This window comes from Halichoerus grypus, chromosome 8 (assembly GCF_964656455.1).
Source record: "Halichoerus grypus chromosome 8, mHalGry1.hap1.1, whole genome shotgun sequence".
In the NCBI taxonomy this organism is placed as follows: Eukaryota; Metazoa; Chordata; class Mammalia; order Carnivora; family Phocidae; genus Halichoerus; species Halichoerus grypus.
In genome coordinates, this window is record NC_135719.1 from 5,540,553 (window position 1) to 5,566,349 (window position 25,797).

The 25,797-nt window shown below is 46.1% G+C and overlaps 1 protein-coding gene across 5 annotated transcripts; it reads right to left on the bottom strand.

The window, feature by feature from the left end:
* On the bottom strand, positions 1-23,085 carry PRC1 (protein regulator of cytokinesis 1). Of its 5 annotated transcripts, none has more exons than XM_036095625.2 (15): positions 22,732-23,085; positions 15,605-15,737; positions 15,254-15,376; positions 12,597-12,830; positions 12,345-12,515; positions 11,724-11,873; positions 10,849-10,996; positions 9,722-9,858; positions 7,731-7,826; positions 6,320-6,466; positions 6,014-6,124; positions 3,679-3,789; positions 2,957-3,133; positions 2,600-2,638; positions 1-1,126 (listed from the first exon to the last, which is right to left on the bottom strand). In XM_036095625.2, the coding sequence occupies exons 1-15, from the start codon at positions 22,740-22,742 to the stop codon at positions 1,055-1,057; spliced, it is 1,860 nt and encodes a 619-aa protein (XP_035951518.1). In that variant the 5' UTR covers positions 22,743-23,085; the 3' UTR covers positions 1-1,054. The 5 variants fall into 5 exon arrangements, with proteins under 5 accessions (XP_035951518.1, XP_035951521.1, XP_035951519.1 ...); XM_036095628.2 differs by having other exon boundaries at positions 3,034-3,133; positions 22,732-23,084; XM_036095626.2 differs by lacking the exon at positions 2,600-2,638.
* Positions 23,086-25,797: the final 2,712 nt, after the last annotated feature.

The following is a 25,797-nucleotide window of genomic DNA, read 5'->3' on the forward strand; positions in this document are numbered from 1 at the left end:
TATCTTTTTGAAACGTCAGTATACGCATTAATTTATTTTCAAGAATATATTTATATTTTTAAAAACAGGACATGTATGCGTCTAAGCAGCATGGCTGACACAGACCAAACCCATGCCGTAAGCTTTCGAGAACCATTGAACGTGCTGACGGTAGAACTGGCACGGGCGGGCAGGGTGAGAATAAATAGTGCTTCGGGGAGAGCAGTAGTGATCGGCAGGGTAGGTGAGGAACTCCCCAGTACTGACATGTGCAAAGTTCCAGATCTCCGGGACAGAAATGGCCCAACCCGTCCCGACCGCCTCCCACCGCGGCTGCCAACTGCAGGGGGCAGACGAACTCCGGCCCAGTGGGCACAGGGCTGGGGGCCTCGACCCAGAGAAGACTACAGAAACAGCGTTCAGGTGAGCGTGTGTGTTCGTACACACCCCACAAAGGGCATTGCACTATATAACCAAACTGTACACAGTTGAACAAAGGAGCTCCCAGCCTCCCTGTCACCTCTTTGGCAGTAGGTCAGGCCACCTCAACTTCTGACACACAGACACCCTCATCAGGAGGAAGGCTATCCTGTGTGGTGGAGACAGATCTTTAGGTGAGAGCAAAGCTATCACAGCTATAGCATTAATGGAACATCCCTAAGCACAAAAGATGTGAATTACTAATTCTAAGGGTTCAGGCCGATATTACTTCATGTCCCATGCCCCCAGGGTGGGCACAATCATTTTCCTACACAATGGGGAGATACAAGCCCTTGCTCGTGCTTCGGCAAGTAGAATTATGGGGCAAAGAAATCAGGTTCCATCTGCTAAAATTTGCACTTACCACTATGAACTAAGTTTTAATGTATTTCTTGGGTCAAAACAAAATCAAGTTTTTGAAGACCCACTAAACCTCTGATGGATCTTCATCTGTAACTCTCATTCACGTCTGTCGTTAGGCCCATGGCAGTGGAACCAGATTTTCAAGCACACCTAAACTCAAGAAAAATCACCCCTGTCTAATCAGATCTAGTCTAAGCACAGGAAGCCACAGCAGCTGACTGATCAGGGCTTCTCAGGACTGGATGTTGGTCGAATTGAGGATTCGAGAAGTAGCGTCAGATTTGGAAGCCTTTGAAAGTTCTCGCTGTTGAAAAATAAACACGGTCAGTGGCACTACGGACCCACTCCCACGCGCCCCGCCCTCGTGTGCACGGGCGTGTGTTTCTCCGAGCCCCAGGTCCCTCTCCAGCACGGGTCATGTTAGGAACATCAGATGAGAGACTCTGAGCACCATTCTATGAGTCACAGATGAAGCACGTGCACATGGTGACCCTGGACCCCTTTCCTTAGCCAGTACGTTCTGTTAAAACCTCACAGAAGAGAAATCCCTTACACTTCACAAAGTACTCTCTGGAGTTATCAAGGTGGGCAGGCAACAACCTTTGGTCTTTTGAGCCCTTTATAAAGCAGGGGGCCAGACCATCTATCTACCAATCCCTGGGGCTGAGGGCCTTGTAACCTGCTGGTGATTTGATCTCATGCTGGAGCACATGGAATAGAAGAAGATAAAGCACGAATGACCACTGAGTAAGAGAGAGGTTAGTCGAGGTTAGTCCGCTGGCTTTGGTACTGCCTGGTGGGGTCTACCAGCCATAGCAACCCAAACCAGATAGACCCTCCCTCCCTCGGCCTTGCCATAAAGATAAGCAGGTACATTTAAGCCCCAAGGGGATGACACGGGGCTTGGCTAAGTAAGCAAGAGAAAGCAGGACCTCTGTCCAGCAGTCAGCTACAGAGTGACACACTTCTGTAAATAAAGCCCTACCAATCGTGTAATTTGAAAAAAGTGCCATAGTATGAAGCTAGTTTCCGAGCTCCAGCCTCGGGCACCTGCCCCATTCTCCGTCACTGCAGCAAGGTAGTCGGCAGCATGCGGGAGGAGCAGCCCCCCCTCTCAACAGGAAGACACGGAGGAGAGAGCACACATTGTTAAGTAAAGGGCACTGCAGTTAAGTGTTAGTCAAGATGGAGTAGGTTACTAGGAACTGAAGAGTGTCTGGGGAAAAACCACTTTTTCAGAGCCGCGTGTACGCCTGAGCAGCTCAGAGGCAAGGACGCAAGCAGTGGGGAGCTCACAGGAGACAGAAAGTTGGCAGTTCAGCCCCAGGCGGTTAGTAAGGCATATACTCCAGGAAATAATCAGCACACAGGCCAAGAACCTCATGATAGCACACAGCTGGGGCTCCCCTCCCCACGTGATGGGGCCTCTATTCTTTCCAGCACACTGGAGGCCTCTGATGTCACAACTGGGGAGGGTGACGGTCTTCTGGTGTGAAATACATCATAAAAAAAACTTTGCCTGACTTTAGGTAGGGCTGAGAATCCAATTCAAGTCTGAACAGGTGTTAATCAGCAGGTTAGGCTGTTGGGACTTAAATCAGAAAGTATTTTTGATTTCTGCGTTAGGAATTCCTGCTTCCTTTGTAAAAAAAGGTTCTAGGATAGTACAGCTGAGATTGGTTAGTGTAGCTCTGTGCCCAGATGGGAATTAAGCCAGCAGATGTGACAGAGGAGTTTGGAAAACGGACATGGGACATGCAGGGATTGCCATACAGACCTGAAGCCCAGTGGAGCTGTCAGAGAGGGACGGATCCTTCTAAGAACAAAGAATTAAGACAATTACCAAGAACTCCACCAAGAGAGCACCAGGGCAGTGATCAGAAGTCACCTCCTGCAGCCAGGGAATGGTATTTCTTAAGCAGAAGGATCCAGGTTCAATGTCGAGTTGCTACTGCCAACTTCCTTCTTATATATCCCCTTAAACCACCCGACCCCATGCCACGGTCAAGGCAGGAAAGGGATTCTCAGCCTCCAAAGAACTGTCCTAATCGTCCGGGTGCCCTGGGGAAGAAACCCGCTCTGCCCCAACTGTGTGCTCCCCAGAGACTGGTAGATATTAGAAAAGGTGAATTACCGCAAACTCAGAATAGGTGCTGGCAACAGAATTAATGCTGAAGTTGCGCTGGAGGGGGGCCGAGGCGGGGTACCCACCGCTCAGGATGCTGCCATTGAGCTCCAGGTTCTCCTTGTTGGCTCCATGCCTCCCAGCACGGGGTGTTTTTTTCCCCGAACAAGTGGAAGTGATGACTGGCTGCAAAGAAAAGAGAGAAATCTGTGCATCATGCTCATAATGACCACACACACCCGCACACACCCACACACGCAGGCACGTCTGCGCGAGCAAGTGGCCAAAGGCTAATAATGTCTTTATATTATTCATGTCTCTACTTGTGGTTTTAAAAAATATATGAATTCTTAATGGTTTGCAGAGTACCTCTCTTGAGCCCAGTCTGTAAAATACTTGGAAGAGACATTTAGCCCATATTCCCTACCTCTCCTTACGTGAGAGTACCCCGACTGTCTCGTGGACCAGGGTCGTCGGACCTCACTCAGCAGCAGCTGAAGACCCGGCTTTGAACTGAGCCCACAGAATTACATCCCAGTGATTCCCATGATACTACTGGGGTTCAGAATGACCACTTTTTTTTTTTTTTTTTTTTGACAGATAAGCTAGCTTACTCTCAGCATCTCAATGAAAATTGAATCCAGGGATCTTAGAAACTGGAACAAGCAGGTGGGGCCCCTAAATAGGCTGGAGCTGTGTTGGTGACGTCCTTGTACGCAGAACATACTAACCTTGCTGCCAGAAGGTGGAAGTCGAGTCACAGGCGAACGGTAGACTGTCCCCCCGAAGACCGGCCGAATGCTGCTGTTGGCCGTAGCATTGGACATGGTGGTAGTGTTCAGCTAAGGAGACCAGAAGGACAGAACATATTTAACATGCTCAGCAGCCCATCCCTACACTAGAGAGAAAGGAATATAGGAAACCGTCTAAGAAAGATGGGTTTCCATGGTTAAGAGCTTTGAGGAAACCTGTGATAAGTGTTCAAAGCCGATTTCTATCTGGATTGAACTATAAAATGGTACAGCCATTTTGTTTCTAAATCTATCAAATTAGGGCGCCTGGGTGGCTCAGTCGGTTAAGCGACTGCCTTCGGCTCAGGTCATGATCCCAGGGTCCTGGGATCGAGTCCCGCATCGGGCTCCCTGCTCTGCGGGGAGCCTGCTTCTCCCTCTCCCACTCCCCCTGCTTGTGTTCCCTCTCTCGCTGTGTCTCTCTCTGTCAGATAAATAAATAAAATCTTTAAAAAAAATAAATAAATAAATAAATCTATCAAATTAGGTATTTACACAAGAGAAATGAAAGCAGATATCCATACAAAGACCAATGTACAAATATAGCTGCTTTTTGTGTAATAGCCCAAACACCGCAAATAAGCCAAATGTCCATCCACAGGCACATAAGCAAATTGTGGTCGAGTCATGCAATGGACTACTGGTCCCCATTAAAAAGGAGTGACCTATTACATACGCAACCACATAGATGAATCTCACAAAGATGCTACATGAAAGAAGCCAGACCATAAAGGAATACATACTGTATAATTGCACATATATAAAATGTTAGAAAATGCAGCTAGTCAGTGGTGACAGCAGGTCCGTGGCTGCTGTGGGGGAGCAAAGGGAACACAAACTGCAGGAGGAAACTTCGCGTGCCATGGATGTGTTCACAGGCTGGACTGTGGTGATGGTTTCGCGGTGTATACATCTGTCAAAACTTATGAAAGCATACACTTCACGTGCCAATTTTACTCAATAAAACTAAACTTAAAAAAAATAAACTCTAGGTAGGGGCACCTGGGTGGCTCAGTCGGTTGAGTGTCTGACTTGATTACGGCTCAAGTTGTGATCTCAGGGTTATGGGATCGAGCCCTGGGCTGGGCTCTGTGCTGGGAATGGAGCCTGCTTGAGATTCTCTCCCTCTCCCGCTGCCCCTCTCCCCCCCCTTGAGCATGGGTACGCACACTCTTTAAGATAATAAATCTTTAAAATCTTTAAAAACTATATAATAACAATAGGGAACTAGTTTAATAAATGACAGCATGTCAGGATAGAATGTACAGCTAATAATAACGAGCGTGTATTTGAAGAATGTTTGATGCTATGAAAAAAAATCACAACCAATACCAAGTAGGGAAAAGGCAGAAATCCAAATTATATGTAATCTCTGTTTTGTTTTTAAAAATATATTATTTAAAAGCTTTTTTAAAATCAGGAAAAATATTCTCAGTGGTCCTCTTGGAGTTTATCGCAGGTGATTTTTTTTTTCTTTAAGTAACCTCTACCCCCAGCGTGGGGCTTAAACTCCTGGTCCCTGGATCAAGAGTCGCATATTCTACTGACTGAGCCAGCTGGGCGCCCCTGCAGGTAATTCTTTAACTATCTATGTGTTAGAAAATATGAGCTGAGGAAAGAGAAGGGAAATAATGCTCTACTTCATTTATCAAAGAAAAGGTTAAAATTCTCCCCAATTTCCTGCTCCAGAGATTGAGGAGTACTGAATATTCCATTTACTAAACATGAAAGTCTTTCACAGAATACCACGGTCACTTGTTGGAATTCCAGGATGAACCTTTGAAGGTCTTCATCATTACAGACTGTTGGCAGTATGGTCTCCCTGGAGTTTAACCCGAGACCTCAACAACAGGCACACATCCGAGCTGACCGCTCCATGACGGTCATTATCGAGTTGCTGCTGGGGATAAGTATAGTCTTCCATTCATACTTTTAGAGGAACCCAAACCAGAAGGCCCCCAAAACCCTTTCCCATCTGTAGGGCAGGAGGCAAGAGGTGGCCAAGAGCCCTAGCCTCAACAGCCCCTCGTAAAGAGTGGTTCACAGGGGCGCCTGGGTGGCTCAGTCGTTAAGCGTCTGCCTTCGGCTCGGGTCATGATCCCAGGGTCCTGGGATCGAGCCCCACATCGGGCTCCCTGCTCAGTGGGAAGCCTGATTCTCCCTCTCCCACTCCCCTCTGCTTGTGTTCCTGCTCTTGCTAACTCACTCTCTCTCTCTCTAATAAATAAATAAAATCTTTAAAAAAAAGGAGTGGTTCACAAAGCCTCATGTTCACCTTGCGCACTTTGCCCGGTGTGTTGGGTGCCAGTCCTCGCCGCTTGTTGGGGGTTCGGGGAGCACTGCCATAGAGCATCTCTGTCTCTGTCTGCTTCTTGTTCTTGAGTTGCTGTGTGGAAGTCAGAAGCAACAGTGATAAATCTCAGGAAGGGAATAGGCCTGAGATGGGACAGAAGCAGGGCCAGAAATCGAGTGCCCAGTCCCTGTACCCAGGGCTACCTCTTCAGCCACCCCTCATCCCTCACAGAGACCCTGGGCTGCTCACATTCCCCCTGTCCCTTTGTCCCCCACTATGCTCGCTCACTCTTTCTTGCTTGGCTCGCTCCTTCTCCAGTCGATGCATCTCCCATTGCTCCATCACGTACTCCATGAACTTCTGCCCATTCACCACAAATGCCTTCGAATGCTCCTGTTCCCACATTTCAATCCGTGCCTTCAATTCCTCTTCCAACTGGGATCATAGACAAAGACATGTTAATTACTTCAAATCTTTGGTATGAAGCTCGAATGAAATGATTCTCCCAAAGGAGGACCCCACCCCAGAGAACCATGAGCTGAACATCAAGTTGCTGGACCCATGTGGGTACAGGTCAGAGTGACCGGAAAGTAAAGCCTAGTAATGGTTTATTCATAACACACATGAAGGTGGGAAAAGGCAGGAACCCAGAGTCTAACTAGGGTTTTGGTGCCTAAAGCTGGAGGCAGCACTGGGGAAGATGAACAACATGAAATAGGCAGTGTGGGTTACGAGCACCACTATCTGGGTTCTGATCTGGAATCTACCTCTCACTGGCTATGAAAAGGTGGGCAAGTTACTGAAGTTCTCAGGGCATTTCCTCATCTATAAAAATGGAAATGATACCAACCTCATAAGGATGTTATGACAACTAAATGAATTAATAAATGGAAAGCACTTTGCAACAGTATCTGGCACTTAATAAATGATAACAATTACTACTACTATTAAAATGGACAACAGTAGGGGCACCTGGGTGGCTCAGTCAGTAGGGCGTCTGCCTTCGGCTTGGGTCATGATCTCCCAGTCCTGTGAGTGGGCCCTGTGTCGGGCTCCCTGCTCCACGGGGAGTCTGCTTCTCCCTCCCTCCACCCCACCACCCTGCACTCTCGCACTTTCTCAAAAGCTTGCCTTATGCTATAGGCTGAATTGTATCCTCCCCAAATTCATGTTTAAGTGCTAACTCTCCCAGTACCTCAGAATGTGGCTTTATTTGGACATACAGGTAATGAAGTTGAAGTCATTTGGGGAAAAAAAAATGAGGTCATTCAGGTGAGTCCTAATCCAACGTGACCGGTGGCTTTGTTAAAAGAAAATTTGGATATAGATACAGAAGGAAGGCCATGTGAAGATACAGGGAGAAGGCAAGTCATCCACAAGTCAAAGAGAGAGGTCTCAGAAGAAACCAGCCCTACTGATATTCTGATCTCAGACTTCTAGCCTCTAGAATTGTGAAAAAATAAATCTCTGTTGTTGAAGCCCCCGGAAGTCTGTGGCACTTTGCTATGGCAGCCCTAGAAAGCTAAGAAACCTTGATACTCAGGTGCTTACACCAGGAAGGCTCGGTATATACTTACCATCCTTGCCTAAGCTTTGGAAAAGAAGACAGTTCTGGGGCAAGACAATTCAAAGCAAAGACTATACAAAAAAGTAAAGTATTTTGTAGCCAAGCGCCAACAACTCTTAGTAGCGATGTTACCTTGGGGAGTGTTTTTTGAAGCTTGGCTCGTTGCTTTTCTTCTTTTAGAAGATTTCCTCCACGGTTTGTAAATCGACTTGGATCTGAAGCTTTTCTCTGCAAAAAATACCTTTTAATTAGAGTAGGCCCTGAGATGATCAGACTAGTAACTATTGCTAAGATTCCTTGCTCTCATAAACTGATACATACTAAGGAGACTCAGAGATTTTCGCATTCCCATCCACTGTCAGCAGCGAGAAATGGTGGTGTTCTAAGACAGGAGAGTGGGCTGTGAGCACCACAGGAACATGCAAGATCATCCCCTGGCGTGTAAAAAAACTACGGTTTCCTTTTTAATCTAAAAGCAACAGAGGGGGCGCCTGGATGGCTCAGTGGGTTAAGCATCTGCCTTCAGCTCAGGTCATGATCACAGGGTCCTGGGATTGAGCCCCGCTTGAGACTCCTGGCTCAGCAGGGAGTCTGCTTCTCCCTTTGCCTCTCCCCCTGGCTCTCTCCCTCTCTCAAATAAATAAATAAAATCTTTAAAAAAAATAAAAGATAGGCTTTAATATATAATGCACAATGTCACTGGCTCCCTTCCTTGGTTCAGATGTCAAAGATGACTTGTCATCTATAGGGAATATATGTGGAGGGACAAGGGAGAGGTCTACACTCGGGAGGGCTTGGTGGTGGCACCCCTACTTGCCCACTCACTTCTAGCATATTGACAATGCAGCTTAAATGTGCCCAGTTAGGTGGTTTATAATCCGGTGTTTATGAAATTAACACTCACAAAATAGGCAAATAAACATGTAAAGTGTTAGGCTTCCTCCTCTTCTCTGTTTTTTGTTACTGTATCATGTATACGGTACACCAGAACAGTAATTTAAGCCTGTAATTTGTGCATATAAGTTAGATTTATACACTCAAAAATTGGAGCAGATCATCAGAAAACTTTAGAAACAATCTTGACAATTTGGAGGCAAAGCTTGTAAAGAAATTGTTCCCCCTTCCAGACCACTTGATTGCTAACTGCCCATAAACACTAACTACAGGGGATGGTAATGCTTTTATTTTTCCTTAAATACTGGCATGTCCACAAGACTTACTTATCTGGCTCTTTACTGACATTTACTACCCTTCCTTCTTGCTTTCAACCACAAGTTAAGGAGTAACAGTAGGACATCTGTTCTTAAACAGCTGTGAGATCTCACACAGGTCTCTCCATCTGAGTCCTCGTTTCCCTCCTATAACCTTGAAGGAGTTGAACTCAGATTCTCTAACGGTCCCTTTCAAGCTCTGAGAAGGAGTCTCCGTGTGCCCTGCATGTCTCGTCTGGCTCAACCAAGTCCCAGCCCTGAGCTCAGAAAAGCTCTGAGGAAAGCTGTGAGTGCCAAGTCTGTCAGAAGAAGAGGAATTCAGACTATACAAATGTGCCCTAATACCCAGGCAACTTTCTAAGAAGACAGAAGTTGGAATGGTAGCAAATAATAACTGCCCCCCCATCCGCCCTCTCCTTCCTTTGTCCGGAGAACCTGAATTTATCTGTGGCAAAAGCTCCCCCAGCCTCACCAGCAGCTGGTGTGGTGTGCAAGCAGAGGGGCTGGGAAGAGCCCTCAGAGGGGCTGGAGGGGCAGTGCATGAAGCGCAACAGTGGGAGCTCTACAGCTACCCTGAACCTGAGGATAATGTCCACCCCTTAGTGGTGGGGGAGCCCTGGGCTGGAGAAGCCTGGGACACCACTGACTGTCGAACAGCTGGACCTGCCCTGTATGCTGTACCTCTGGACTTCTTTATGCAAGAATTCTACCTTATTGAAGGCATTAATTTAGTTCTATGCTCCCACCTATGAGCTTTGCAAACACAGATGGGTTAGCAGTAACTCAGAAACTTAGTGATGAAGACAGGGTGTTAGAAACCTGGTAAAGAGAAAGGAGAGTGGATTCTGACTCTGTGCAGGGCAGGCCTTAAGCCTTGATTGTACTTTAGGGAAACAGAAGCTAGGGCGGTACCTCAAACTCCAAGAAAAGTCTCCAGCTTTCTTCCCACTTCTGGACACCTTCAAAGAGTTCTTTGTGAACCTCATAGTAGTTTCTTAACCGCACAATCTCAGCATCATGGAGCTGGAGCAGATTTTCCGTGTAGTCCTCTGCAAGATACAGGCCCAGAAGTTTTAAAAAATTCCTCTAGTGTTTAGTATCCCAATTTACTAATCCCTCATCCTCATCCTCCCAAGATGGAAATCAGTTTTTCTTCCTTATAGTAAAAATGACACATGATTAAGTATATATTGTGGATGATAAAGCCAGCTCTGTCACATGATCAGTCTGGGGAGAGTAGGGAGTAAGGAGCTAGGGTGTAGGTTACAATGATGAAGATTTTCAAAAGTTCTGTGTCACTTCTTGCCTTGTTTAGGTTTCCTTCACAGTCTTCCTTTCCATCCTGCTCACAGAAAATGTCTAAAAACTTAGTACAATCTCAGGGACGCCTGGGTGGCTCAGTCGTTAAGTGTCTGCCTTCGGCTCAGGTCATGATCCCAGAGTCCTGGGATCGAGCCCCACATCAGGCTCCCTGCTCCGCGGGAAGCCTGCTTCTCCCTCTCCCACTCCCCCTGCTTGTGTTCCCTCTCTCGCTGTGTCTGTCAAATAAATAAAATCTCTAAAAAAATAAAAATAAAAATAAATAAAAATAAAAACTTAGTACAATCTCATCTTTATACTCTGTTCAGGTCAGACTCGAATTCTGTTGCGCTCTTGGGGATGGATTCCAGGGGCTCACACATGGGCTCTGCTGTTGCCCTGCTGTGTGCCTCTTAGTGCATTTGCTGAACATTTATGTGCCTTCGTGTCCTCATCTCTTGAGCTGAGGATTAAGTGAGATAATCGTGTTACGGCTCTAACACTGCATGTGGCACGGAGTAAGCACCCGACAGACTCGAGCCTCACAACTACAGGCTACAGTGATTTACTACTTCAGGAATCAAGAGGCCCTTTATTTCCTAGTGGCATTTGCAAATGTGAATTATGCAGGAATGGCAATTTATGCTACATGGCTTGAAAAGGCAGCTGTATCTGTTTGGTAGAGGAAATACGTGCTGGTGAATGTCTGCCCTCAGGAAGACCTCCGCTTGTGTACGAACCAGCATAGTAGGGGGCAAAAGCCTGTCTCTGCTCCTGGCTGTAGAAACACTGGTCCCAATACTGAGCCAGCTCCACTCGAATTGCCTCAATCACTTTCTTCATGTTTTGCATCTTCAATTCTTCCAACCGATCCACTTCCAATTGCAGCTGTAACAAAGAGACTTGGTAAAAGTGCTTGCCATACGTTTACTCTCACATAGGAATACAAAAGTTCAAAAGCCCCCCCCCCCCCGCCCCCGGCGTTTAAATAAAATTATAACACAAAGCCACAGAGGTAAATCAACACTTTTTTTTCTTAAGAGAGAGAGTGTGCATGCCCGCGCACAGAATGGCAGAGAGGGAGAGAATCCCAAGCAGGCTCCAAGCTGGGTGTGGGGCTTGATCCCACGACCCTGAGATCATGACCTGAGCCAAACTCAATAGCTGGACACCCAACCCACTGAACCACCCAGGTGCCCCAGTCAACACTTTTTATAACACTGATATCATGGGAGCCAGAAACCTAAGAAATGTCCACAAAGGACAGAAGATGAGCAGGCTACAGCCACCCTTGTCTAATGCTTGCCTTAAAAACAGGTTCGTGGGATGCCTGGGTGGCTCAGTTGGTTAAGTGTTTGCCTTTGGCTCAGGTCAGGATCCCTGGGTCCTGGGATAGAGCCCTGCATCAGGCTCCTTGCTCAGTGGGGAGTCTGCTTCTCTCCCTCCACCACCCACCCCACTCGTGTTCTTGCACACTCTGCGCACACGCTCTCTCTCAAATAAATAAATCTTTAAAACAAAACAAAAAACAGGCTCGCTCGAGGCAGACACTGTTGAAGACAATACACTTGACACTCGTAGAGACTGCTGACCCAGTGCCCGTTGGATTTCTTACCGCTTTCCTGACCTTGGCCTTTGACCCAGTCATGACCGCGGCCACAGCTTCTCTCTCTCCTGCAGGTATCTGCAGCCTGTCCCAGAGCTCTCGGATCTGAGCCCGCAGACCCTCACACACGGCTTCATTTTGTGATTTTCGCATTTCCAGCTGTAGCAAGGAGAGCCAATGGTTATGGCAAAGACAGCAGCACAAAGAAGGCCAGCCCTGTGGCTTCCCGCAAAGAAATGTCTGGACCCACAGACAGACGCACTTTTACTAGATTGTGAAGAAGTGTGTTTTCATGACTTCTGAACACAAACTGTATGGCTGCCATTACGGTAGGATCTCAAGCCCCAAGAATTAGGATTCATATTATTAAAAAAAATTAAATACTAAGTTAATTCACATGACTAATAGTATTTCATCCAAGATTTCAATTTCATTCTTAGAGCCACAAATACATTTTTTGTTAAAAAGAAGACAAAAAACCCCCCGAGGTTATATAATATTTACTATCTTTATCCTCCCTCATTCTTTTAACTTACACTGGCTTATTTAAGACAGAAGGACAAAACTGTCAGTTTTTTCAAATCTCTGGACACTATGGAGATCCCAGGCCATAATGTGAGTAGTCATTACCTGCCGAAGCAACTTTTGTAGTGTTGCAATATTCTCCAGAGATAAACAAAAGGCGTCTTCATCTTCACACACCACATCTCTTTCAAAGCTTGTGTCTGGGGTGTGATCTAATTCCTCCATACACAGGATGATCTGTCTCTTTATGTTGACAAACTCCTCACGTCTAGATGCCTATAAAATAAAATGATTACAAGTACCTACCTACAGGAAAGTCAAAACTGACTTTTAGGAAGTATGACTGCAAGCGCTTACCTTTGTTTCCCTCAACGTGGCCACGTGCTGTCTAAATTGGCTCAGCTCTTCTAAGCTGGGAACTGAGGTGCTGTCGATGTCATAGTGGGGCATGCAAAGAATTTCACACAGCTCTTGATCTTGTTCTTGAAGTAGTTTCAGTTCCTGTTTTCGTTCCTTTTTCTGTTTTCGCATCAGTTCTACCTGAGTGCGCAAATCCTTTTCTAGCTGCAAGATGGTCGTCTCTCCTTCTTCCTGCAGAAGACAATGTACTATTGTGAGAAGGTTCCAAGTGGATCTCTTCAAATGAAGAGAAGGACAATGGAAGAGGGCTAGGATGACAGGCCTTTTTTTTTTGTTTTTAAGATTTTATTTATTTGAGAGAGCGAGCGAGAGAGCGAGCCCAGGTGAAGGGCAGAGGGAGAAGCAGACTCCCCGCTGAACAGGCAGCCTGACATGGGACTCAATCCCAGGACTCTGGGATCATCACCTGAGCCAAAGGCAGACGCTTAACTGACTGAGCCACGCAGGCGCCCCTTGGATGACAGACTTTTAAGGTAAACTTACAGATAAGTCAACTCATGGCCAAAAAAATATGGCACAAACAGAGTTCCCTAAGAAAGGTCTCGAATAAGGAAAGGTACCAGGACACTTTTGCAAGAGGTGAAAAGTGGCTGGAAAGCTTGCTTTGAGTTAGCTATAGCGTAGTATATTTAGTTCAAAACATGATGCTCATCCTAATAATCCTAAGAATATCACCTAACCAATAAAAATCAATAGTCCTTGCTCTACTCCAACTGATTAACAAGAGGAAAAAAAGTGGCAGTTATAGGACTTAAAAATTTACACAATTTTATTCAACATTCATGAACTAATAAAAGACTGTCACATAATTTAAGGGAGATATATCACTGTATATCTAACTTCTCACCTAATTTCACATTGAAAGTTAAAAGAAAAAGACTAAAGAAACTATTTGTCTAAAATCAGTGATATAAAAAGAAGGGCCATATGCACCCCCAATGTTCATAGCAGCGATGTCCGCAATAGCCAAACTGTGGAAAGAGCCGAGATGCCCTTCAACAGATGAATGGATAAAGAAGATGTGATCCATATATACAATGGAATATTACTCAGCCATCAGAAAGGATGAATACCCAACTTTTACATCAACATGGATGGGACTGGAGATTATGCTAAGTGAAATAAGTCAAGCAGAGAAAGTCAATTATCATATGGTTTCACTTATTTGTGGAACATAAGGAATAGCATGGAGGACATTAGAAGAAGGAAGGGAAAAATGGGTGGGGGGAATTGGAGGGAGAGATGAACCATGAGAGACTATGGACCTGAGAAACAAACAGGGTTTTAGAGGGGAGGGGGGAGGGGGGATTGGTTAGCCCGGTGATGGGTATTAAGGAGGGCACGTACTGCATGGAGCACCGGGTGTTATACGAAAACAATGGATCGTGGATCACCACATCAAAAACTAATGATGTATTGTATGGTGACTAACATAACATAATAAAATTTTAAAAAAATAAAGTAAAATAAAATCAATGATATATATGCCATTTCTGTAGATTCCAGGAAATTCCACTAATGTTATGATCTATCTGATTGCTCTTGGCTGCCAGGTATGGCTCAGTTGGTTAAGCGTCTGCCTTCGGCTCAGATCATGATCCCAGGGCCCTGGGATCGAGTCCTAAATCAGGCTCCCTGCTCAGCAGGGAGTCTGCTTCTTCTCCCTCTCCCTCTGTCCCCTCTCCCCCACTTGTGCTTTCTCTCTCAAATAAATAAAGAAAATCTTTTGAAAGGAAGGAAGGAAAGGAAAGGAAAAGGAAAAGGAAGAAACTCCCTCCTAGGCTGACTCCATCTAGATACCCAGGTAGTTCTTGCTGTAACAGAGAGAGGGACCCAAGAATCTTATAGCCATCCTGTGCTAGCCCTACATTCACAGCTATTGAATTACCTTCCCAAGCTCCACGTTGGTTTTCATTTTTATGATCCCAACACTATTTTTACTGGTCCTCCCCAGGGACATATTTTGGACCCTCTATCCTATCTGTTATTCATTTCATCCTTGCTGGTGTCTTCATTCAAGCCCTGCCTTGTGCTGGACCACCAACGGCAACCTCTCAGCCTGGTACACAGACAATCCTGCATGCTCTGAATTTGACTATGCTCTCCAGACACTCCAGCTCTTGAGACATTTCTCCTCAAGTAGCCATTCTGGCTGGTTCAGTGGTATACAACTACTGGGTATGAAAAAACCCACAAAGGCAGGTCTTTTGGTAACTTTCCCTTGTATCACCAGTCACTTTTGCTTCCTAGGTAGTGCCTTTCATTTTCTTTCGGAGAAAGAATAGCACAGTACTGTCTATACCTAGCTTTTCCTTAGAGTTAAAAAAAAAAAAAAAAGTTATATGCCTCGCAAAATGATGGCAAGAGGAAGCTGGTTTTGATCAAAGGATTGTAACACTTATTAGCTGTTCCACCTCTCAACAGGGCAACTCTTTACCTAAGTGAAAGTTGCTGGAACTAATTAACTAGGTGGCAAATTCTGCCCGCTTTTTATGGCCAAGATTCTACAAGGAAATCTTCCATCTGCAGGCCCAAGTCAGAGTTCCTTCCTAAATCTCAGACCAAGCAGGAGCCCCCAAGGCCCGACCACGTACCTGCAATGGCTCGACGTGTAATTCGCTGCACAGGGTATTCAGCTCTTTTTGACAGATAGAAATGCTTTTGATGAGCCTTTCTTTCAGGCTTTCCTCTTCAGCAATCATCATATCCAGGAGGTCCTACAAGGGAGAAAACAGTCTCATAAAAGTTTGGGGCCAATGGGAGAAAAACCCCAAACCAACAACACCAAAGCCTTCATAATTACAAATTCTTAAGAAAGGACTTAAATAGAAACAAAACCAGGAAGAGCCTGTGACACTCCAGTGTCACTTCCCCGACCATCTCCAATGGGACGCCAGTATCCGTACTGCTGTCCCACTGCAAACAGACCAGTACGACGCACTCACCTTGATATGCTTCTTTACAACCTCAGTTCTTTGTAACCGCTGGTCCTCTGGAATCCCAATTAATTCCCAGATTTCTCGAAGGTGATTCAGAGCTTTCTGGAGACATACTATCGACTCCTCTGCCAGCACCTCACTGAAAAGCAAAAGAGAAGCCAGGAACATGAGCCGCTGCCCCCAGACTAAAAGCAGCATTTACAGAAAATAGACTCCTTTCTCAGTGGCCTCAGGCTAAAACAAATTGAAAACAAACATTCAGCTTTAACTGCTCTTTTCAAAAACACCACAACACTGGCAAAGCAAAATTCGGTATCATCTTACACTGTGGAAATTCAATCTTCTTCTTCTTTTTTTGAAGTAGGCTCCACACCCAGCGTGGAACCCAACGAGGGGCTTGAACCCATGACCCCAAGATCAACACCTGAGCTGAGATCAAGAGTCGGATGCTCAACCAACCGAGCCACCCAGGTGCCCCGGAAAGTCAATCCTCTCAATAATACTCAGAATCAGGACTTTCATCAGCAATTCTACCCATGGCAGTACAATACAGAATTATAAAAGAAAAACAGACAGGGGCGCCTGGCTGGCTTAGTCAAGCAAAACATAGGACTCTTGATCTCAGGATTGTGAGTTCGAGCCCCACGCTGGGTGTAGAGATTACTTAAAAAGGAAAGACAAGCCACACAAAATAAACTCCCACCTAACACAAGACCTTGCTTGGTGAGAAGCTCCTATAAAACAGCCGGCAAGTCATTACAATTTTGTTGTTCTTAAGTTACAACTACTGACTTACAGAATGGCTAAAATTACAAATGACAAACATCAAGTGTTGGTGAGGATACAGAAAAACCAGGACCTTCATATACTACCTGTCTGGAGTGGAAACTGGTACAACCACTTTGAAACCTGCTGGCAGCATCTACTGAAGCCAAACCTCGCAGTTCCACTTTTACATGCGAGTGGGTGCAACAGAACCGAACATGCACATGGTAAAGACACGCACAGGAGGGTCAGGGCAGCACTACTCATAATAGCATAAGAGTAGAAACAACCCAGATGTCCACCAACAGAATAAACAGTACATTCCTACCATGGAATAATACAGCAATGCAAAAAGACTACATACTATAGGATTTCATTTTATGAAATTCTAGGAAAAAAAACTACAGTGAAAGAAAGCCTGGGATCAGAGCAGGAGATCAACTACAGAAAGGCACAAGGAAACTTTTTTTTACGGTGATGGAATGGTCCTAGATCTTGATGGTGATTACCTAACTGTATGCAGTGACCAAAATTCAAATTATACATGTAAAATGAGTTAATTTTACTGTATGTAAATTATACCTCAAATCTAAAAAGAAAAAAAAAAAAAAGGAGGTAAGAGGCCCCTTAGGTGGCTCAGACGCTTGATTTCAGCTAGGGTCATGATCTCAGGGTTGTGAGATCAAGCCCTGCCTCAGTCTCCTGGCTCAGCATGGAGTCCGCTTGAGATTCTCTCTCCTTCTGCCCCTCCCCCCCACTCACGCATGCACTCTCTCTCTCAAATAAATAAATAAAATCTTAAAAAAAAAGGAGGGGGATAAAACAAAACTAATATGGAAAAAAACAAAAAAAGTGTTGGGGAAGAAAAGGAAAAACAGTTTAAGTGAAACAAGCGAGACAAGCAAGCATATATCATTACGTGATTGCATTTATATAAAATTCAAACACAGGCAAAACCAAGGTATGCTTTCAGCAGTCAGAACGGTGGTCACCATTGTCCTGGGAGGTGGTGACTGGCAGGGATACAAGGGGCACTGGTTACATAGGTGTGTGCTGACTTTGTGAAAATTGAGTTGGGACTTGGATTTATGCACATTTCAGTATGTTAGTCTTCAGTTACAAAAAGTTTATTTTAAAAAATTGTTTATCTGATACAAATTTAACTGGGCACCTTGTATTTTATCTTAAAAAAAAAAGTTTAACTTTAAAAATCATAACCATTAGTCTGCTTCACATAACATTCAAAAAATAGAGAAATTTTCTCTCCTTTCTTAGATACAAATGGCTAACAAAGACACTGCTCTGGCACCAGGGGAGGTGGATGTGCTTTGCCACCAGTCAGCAGTGAGGCCTAGAACAAGTCACTTAAGCTCTTCGTGTGCTATCCACAAGCGGGGGGCTCAAGGCTCTCATTGGCCCCCTTTGTGCCTCCGAGTATTCAGTGGTTCTATGAGTCACCAGCCTAGATCTCCAAGAATATTTTCACATCTAAGACATTTCTCTAGCCAAGAAATCCCAATTTAAAGGTTGCCTATCTGGGGCGCCTGGGTGGCTCAGTCGTTAAGCGTCTGCCTTTGGCTCAGGTCATGATCCCAGAGTCCTGGAATCGAGCCCCACATCGGGCTCCCTGCTTGGCGGGAAGCCTGCCTCTCCCTCTCCCACTCCCCCTGCTTGTGTTCCCTCTCTCACTGTGTTTCTCTCTGTCAAATAAATAAATAAAATCTTAAAAAATAAATAAGATAAAGGTTGCTTATCCAAAAGGAAAAAAAAAAAAGGTCACCTCTCCTAGATGAAGAAAAGCTTTGGCACTCACAAACACCAGTTGCCTATACCAGATGGCCAGTATCAATACCCAGATAGCGAATAGTGTTTCAAAGAATTTATTATACTCGTTCATTTTAGAAACGTTAACAGGTAATTAAGGCATTTAATCTCAATCAACTAACGTTAATTATTCTAATCTCAATTAACTAAAATTTAACTACAGAGCCTCCCCTGGAACTCCAATTTTAAAACAAAAGAATGCATAAATCAAAATCCTAATCTTTGCATTTTATTAAAAATAACCTACAGTGGGCACCTGGGTGGCTCAGTCGGTTAAGCGTCTGCCTTCGGCTCAGGTCATGACCTCAGTGGCCTGGGATGAGTCCCACATCGGGCTCTCTGCTCAGCAGGGAGTCGGCTTCTCACTCTCTCACTCTCCCTTTATGCTCAACCTCACTCTCTCAAATAAATAAATAAAATCTTTAAAAAAAAAACAACAAGGGGCGCCTGGGTGGCTCAGTCGTTAAGCGTCTGCCTTCGGCTCAGGTCATGATCCCAGAGTCCTGGGATCGAGCCCCGCATCGGGCTCTCTGCTCCGCGGGAAGCCTGCTTCTCCCTCTCCCACTCCCACTCCCCCTGCTTGTGTTCCCTCTCTCGCTGTGTCTCTCTCTGTCAAATAAATAAATAAAATCTTTAAAAAAAACAAAACAAAAACTACAAGATCTCGTCTGTGGTCAATATTCAATCTGAATGCAAAAGCCCAGCGTAGAGCCAGACCAGAGCAGCCTGGGGCGTGCCCTGAGGGGCACTACTTTAGGGAGTGCTCTACAGTCTCTTCCAGTCTGGCCCACCCCACCCTAGCCAACAGGCACAGCTAGGGCAGCTAGGTTCTCCTGAAAACAAAATCCAATCAGGCCTCGACTGAACTATTTCCCATTGCCCTCAGGAAACAGTTCAACCACTTTCAAAGGAAAGGATTTCTAAAACCCCTCTTCAGGTTTGTCTCTTAATCTCTCTCACCAGCTCACTCCTTAAGACTCCAGCCAACTGACCTTCTGAGCATTTCCTGGACACGCCCCTCACTCAGCCATGTGTAGCTCTCAGTTGTTGATACGGTCATGCTTCTGTACATTACCTTCCACCTGCCATTACCTTCTTTGGACAGCTGTGGATTCCTCACAGTCACTTCTCCGCCCGCCCCCCCCACCCCCCCATCCACCCTGTAGACCTTAGACTCAAGGGCAAGGACTACCAGATCTTATCCATCTTCATTTTACCAGACCCTAGTGCACAGCAATTGTTCAATAAATGTAAAATGAGTGGCCTTGAGTTCCTGCCAAAGGCTCATTATGCCTCTAACTTCCAGCTACCTTCAGTTTATAAGCTCTCACATATTGACAGATTTAAAAGCAGTGCTGCCTAGCTCTGTAACACATTCAGAGGGTAAAGTGATCACTTTTCTGAAGCATAAAAATCTAGCACATGGGAAAAGAATCTGAATAGACATTTCTCCAAAGAAGATATATAATGGCCAATAAGCATGTGAAAACACATTGAACATCACTAGTGAAATGCAACAACAGCCACTAGTGAAATGCAAACCAAAACCACAGAGAGATACCACTTCACAGGCACCAAGATGGCTATAATAAAAAAGACAGTTAAAAAAGAAAACAAAACAGTAGTAAGTGTTGACAAGGATGTGGAGAAATCGAAAGCCCTCATCCACTGCTGGTGGGAATGTGAAAATGGTGCAGCCTCCTTGAAAAACAGTCTAACAGTTCCTCAGTTGAACACAGAGTTACCATATAACCCAGATATTCCATTCCTTAGGTATTTACCCAAGAGAAATGAAAACATGTCCACACAAAACTCATATACAAATGTTTATAGCAGCATATTTATAATAGCCAAAAAGTAGAGACAACCCAAAATGGCCATCCACTAATGAATAGGTAAATGTGATATACCTATCCAATGGAATGTTATCTGGCAATAAACCTGGAAAACATTACACCAAGGGAAAGAAGCCAGTCACAAATGACAATGTATCATAGGATTCCATTTATATGAAATATCCAAAATAGGCAAATGTATAAGAAACAGAAGTAGATTAGTAGTTCTGTGGGGCTGGGGTGTGGGGAGGGAGGAAGGTGGGAAAAGGGACTGACCTCTAATGGGTATGGGCTTTTTGAAGGGATGATGAAAATGTTCTAAAACTGACTGTGGTGATAATTGCACAACTCTGTGAATGTACTAAAACCCATCAAACTCTATGCTACACAAAAGGTAAGAAATCATTCATTTGAGATCTTTTCCAGTCCAGTGATTTAGTTTCAAGAGACTGGGAAAATTGGACCTTTTTACAACCGTTTGTGTCCTTGGGAAGTATTTTTCTAAGTATCCTCAGCTTTTTGGTGATGTGTTAGAAGAATAAAAATCTCAAATTTGTACTTTTAGGGAAATGACCCGAATCTATTTACAGGCAGTATGTAATTGCACCAAGAGAATTATTATGCACAGCGAATGCACTGAGGCATCTTACGATCATACAACTTTTTGAAACATCGAGTTATTCATTCAAAAATACTACTTGAATGTTTATTACATACAAGGTGCATTCTAAGTGTTGGGGATTCAGCACTGAACAAAATTGACATCCCTGCCCTTTTGGAGTTTACATTCTAACAGTAAAAGAAAAGCGATCAATAAGCAAATCTTACATTAAATGGTGGAAAGTCCTCCCTGAGGTGACCTTTGAGCAAAGACCTAAAGGAGGTAAGGAATCAAGCCATGGGACATGTTGGGGAAGAGAGATCTAGGTAGAGGGAACAGCAAATGCCAACGTCTGAGGTAAGATAGAGCCTGGTAGGTTCAAGAAAGCGCAAGGACTTTGGTATGACTGGAGTAGAGTACAACAGGACTCCAGAGGCCTTTGTAAAAGGCAGAGAGGCTTTTACTCTAAAATATGAAATCATTGGAGGATTTTGGCTCCTGTGGTGACAATAAGCTTCAGGAGGCCAAGGCAGATGCAGGGAGACCAGTTAAAAGGCCAGTAGAACACAGCAAGAGATAACGACAGTGACCTGGACCAGGGCCGTGGCAGCAGAGCTGGGGGAGGAGTGAGACTGTGGCTGGGTTTTCAAAGTTAAGGCTAATCTTAGGAATGAAAGAAAGAGGTGTCAGGGTGATGTAAGAATTAGTATGAATGTTGTGAAGGGTGGAACATTTTTTAATTCTTTGAAAACAGTACTGGCGTGAGAAGGGTCTCTAGAAGATTTGTAATTCCAAACACCCATTTTGCAACAGACCCAATAAGATTTGTTCAAGTAATGGAATCCAAGGGATGGTTCACTTTTACATTATAACGACAGCGTGCATGCTGCTTTTAGTTAGTGGCCCATTCATCTGCTGGAGGCTAGCTGTCCATTTGCTGTACAGACACTTGTTTTGGTTTTAACTGGCTCTGAGATCTACAAATCTCATGTCATTTAATTCTGTAAAAGCAATTTGGCTAAATTAGTAAACATAGCTAACTTTTTCAATTAAGTCACAAACCAAAAAACACTGCAGATTACGTGCCAGATTTTAAAAAAATAACAGCTTTATTGTATTTTTAAAACCCTGGCTGTTTTTTCCAATGGTACCATAATTGGTACTCAATTCCCATTCTCCGGAAGGCAAGCACTTGAAAAGAACGAGGGGAATTAGTACTTACGGAAGGAAGAACTTTCTACAGCCAGAGAGCAATCAACCTGACCAGTAACTACAAACTAACAATGAATCATCACAGTGCCTCACCCACCCCTTTCAGAAAGTAGGGTTAACGTTTTTAGCACAAGACATTTTAACACAAGAGCCCTATGCCCTGGTATTATCCTTATTTTAGAACAAAACTGACATCGCTGCCCTTTTGGAGTTGACCTTCTGAGAGCAAAAGGTGATAAATAAGCAAACCTTCCACTAAATGGCAGTAAGTGCTACGGAGGGAAAATCGAGGGGACGAGGGGGCTAAGAGACAAGTGACACTCGGCGTGGCGAGTCCGGCCCCTACTCCAAGCCGGCCGCCCCTTCCCCAGCACGGCCGGGGGAGTCGTGGAAACCACCGGAGAGGAATTCCTTACTGGAGCTCCTGAACTTGCAGGGAAACCCGGCTATCTGGCCGAGTCAGGCAGAACGTTAGCACTGCAGCCCGACCCCGCGGAAGACACGGATAAACGGAACCGCTGACCGCCTTATTTAAACGGAAGCGAGAAGCCGGACCACAAAAGACGCAGGACGTAGAACAGGCCGCAGGTGCCAAGAGGCAGCACCTGAGAGGCGGGCGGGGCTCGCGGACACCGCGGCGCGTCCGGGCCTCGGGAGCCTCGGGAGCCTCGGGAGCCCGCGGCCGCCGGGGCCGGTGCGCGGCAGGCCTTGCCTCCGCCGCACCGGGGCGCTCGGCCCGGGCGCCAGCTCAGCGCTCCCCAAACCTGCCGGCCGCGCCCGGGCCTCACTCGGCGCGGGCTGACGTACCACCCGCGCCCCGGGCCGCCTCGGGGGCCCCGCACCCGGGACGGGGGTCGCTCCCTCCCGCGTCCCCTCGACTCTCCCGCGGCCCGCACCTTCTCCTCATGGCGGACGCTCCAAGCAGCCGGCCGTCGAGGCCCCAGACCTCCTCCACGCGGGGCTGGGCGCAGCAACCTCCCACAAGCACCGGCTGTCTTGCTTCAAGCCGCAGCTCCGGGAGCCGTTAGGTCACCGCGGAATTTCAAACCGAGCCCGAAGGCGGAGCAGCCCCGCGATTGGCGCCCTGACCGGTCGCTCCTCGCCAAGCCACGCCCCCTGGCGGCGAGCCGCGAGCGCGCATTGGGTCCCGGCGCGCCGGGGTGAGGGGTGAGGGCTCGCGCGCTGGGCGTGGGAAACGCTCGCTCTCGGACTGGCGGTGGGGTCGCTGTCTGCGCCGGCGCCGGGTCTCGCCGGAGCCTGGAGGGCCGCCCCGGGCCGCCCCGCGTCGCCCCGCCCCGCGCCAGCTGCGGCGTGCGGGCCACACCCCGTCCCGGCCCTGTTTGGATTCGAAGCCCTGGCCCCGCCCGGAGGCCGCCGGGAAGGGGCGAGAACCGCAGCCAGCGGACTGGGCGGGAGCGCGCTCAGCAGGGAAGCCTGACGCTTTAACTCGTTTCCCCCGCGCAGGCAGATGGCGAGCCTGGAGCTGATCTCTGGTGGCAGCCTTGCCCACGTGCGGGAAGTCGTGCCCTCGAGGGCAAGGGAAGGAACGCTGCGTCCCTGCTCACGGGCCCGGCACCCTTCTAGCCAGCGATCCCATTTAATCTCCAGGACAGCCCCGTTTGGTATTATCGCCATTTTACGCAGGAGAGAACCGGCTCTGAACGGCTTGAGGGACTTACCCAGGTCACATGATTGGCACACAAATGGAGAGCACCTGGGCATGGTTCTTTCAAATTACAGGGGTTTATATAGTTATACGAAAACTTTAAAACTCAAAATCGACATCAAAGCACTTTTGTATCCTATTTTCGCTGAATGTATGCTACATCCCTAAATGCTTATATATAGCTTTGTTTTCCAGTGATTCAGTTGCATGATGTTGTGGCTGGAGGTACTTCGTAATTGAATTGTTTTGCTATCCGTGTGTATTTTTTTTTTTAAGATTTTATTTATTTTGGGGCGCCTGGGTGGCTCAGTCAGTTAAGGGTCTGCTTTCGGCTCAGGTCATGATCCCAGCGGCCTGGAATCGAGCACCCGCATCATCGGGAGCCTGCTTCTCCCTCTCCCTCAGCCTGCCTGCCTGTCTGCCTACTTGTGCTCTCTCTCTGTGTCAAATAAATAAAGAAAATCTTAAAAAAAAAAAAAGATTTTATTTATTTTGAGAGAAAGAGAGTGAGTGAGAGAGAGCACAAGCCAGGGGCAGAGGCTGAGCAAGCAGCCTGATGCGGAACTCGATCCCAGGACCTTGGGATCATGTCCTGAGCCGAAAGCAGACTCTTAACCGACTGAGCCATCCAGGCACCCCATCAATGGATATTTAGACTGTAATTTTTACAAATAAATGTCTTCAGACATAAATCGCATCTTGCATTATTTTCTTACATTTGATTCCTAGAAGAGTAGCTACTGAACACTCTCCTTCCAGAAGGATTGAATTAATTTGCCCTTGCCACTATGGAAGCCTCTCACCCTCAAGAGCTCTGAGTATTACTGTCCTTTCAAATCTCTGCTAGTTTCACAGGCAGAAAGTGTCATTCCCTTGTTTGATTTGCACTTGCTGGATTATAGCTGAAATCGCACATTTTCCCTCAGTGTATTGGCCATCTATGACTTCTGTGACTCCTTTTCATTTGCCTTTTCCATGAAGGAAAAGTAAAGGATGCTTGTTTGCTTCACCTGCAGGACCATGTTTCTCTCTTTCGGAAGGACTTAACTGGAGCTTTTTTTTTTCTTTTAAACTTTTTTTTTTTAAACATTTTTTCTTTATTTATTTGACAGAGAGAGAGACAGCGAGAGAGGGAACACAAGCAGGGGGAGTGGGAGAGGGAGAAGCAGGCTTCCCGCCAAGCAGGGAGCCCAATGTGGGGCTCAATCCCAGGACTCTGGGATCATGACCTGAGCCGAAGGCAGACGCTTAATGACTGGGCCACCCAGGCACCCCCTAATTGGAGCTTTCAACATCCTTTAACTCGTCAGCAGCACACCAAACATTCCGATGGCTGATGGAGTGAGCCGTAGACACCACTTTTTAAATTTACTTGCACTTTGTTGATTAACTTGAAAGTTATTCAGAAAGCTTCAAAAACTTGCAATCTTCAAGCACGTTCCCAGGGCCAGCATCCTAAGTACCCAGAGATAAGATAATTTTGCTATCATGTCTTCGCACTGTAGTTCTGAAGCCAACGAAGTCATAGAACCATTGGAAGATATCCACTCAGAGCATGTACTCAGCATGTAAAACACTGTGCTGTGTGTTTGAGCAGGACCCTGTTACAGGATTGGACAGCATTGTTCTAGAATGCAAGTGCGCTGCCACGGTCTATTTCCTTGGTCACAGGGTCGTCTGACTGCCACATATTCTTTATACAGACTAACAGCCCTCTCAGCAGTGTCTTTGATCCTACACAATAGCTTGACATAAAAATAGTAAAAATTCTAGCTGGATACCTGAAGTAAGCATTTTCCTTGGAATATGCACTGACACAGCACTCCTCTATGGAAAGAATAGTTTTGATGATCCAACAACACAGATTTGGATCTTTCTTTTAGTAAGTGGCAGATAGGAAGCCGAGCGACTGGGAGGGACAGTCTTGCAAAAGCCCAGGCAAAAAATATTAAGGATCTCTGACATGGGGATGGTGAGGACAGGATGAGCCAGAAGCATTTAGAAATAATGGGTAGTGGGACCAGCTGAATGTGGGGGATAAAAGAAAACATCTGAGGGCGCATCAGTCGGTTAAGAAGCTCTGGGTGGCTCAGTCGGTTAAGCAACTGCCTTCAGCTCAGGTCATGATCCTGGAGTCCCAGGATCAAGTCCCGCATCGGGCTCCCTGCTCAGCTTCTCCCTCTGACCCTCCCTCAGCTTCTCCCTCTGACCCTCCCCGCTCTCATGCTCTCTCTCTCTCTCATTCTCAAATAAATAAATCTTTAAAAAAAAAAAAAAAAAGGCAACACACTGAAAA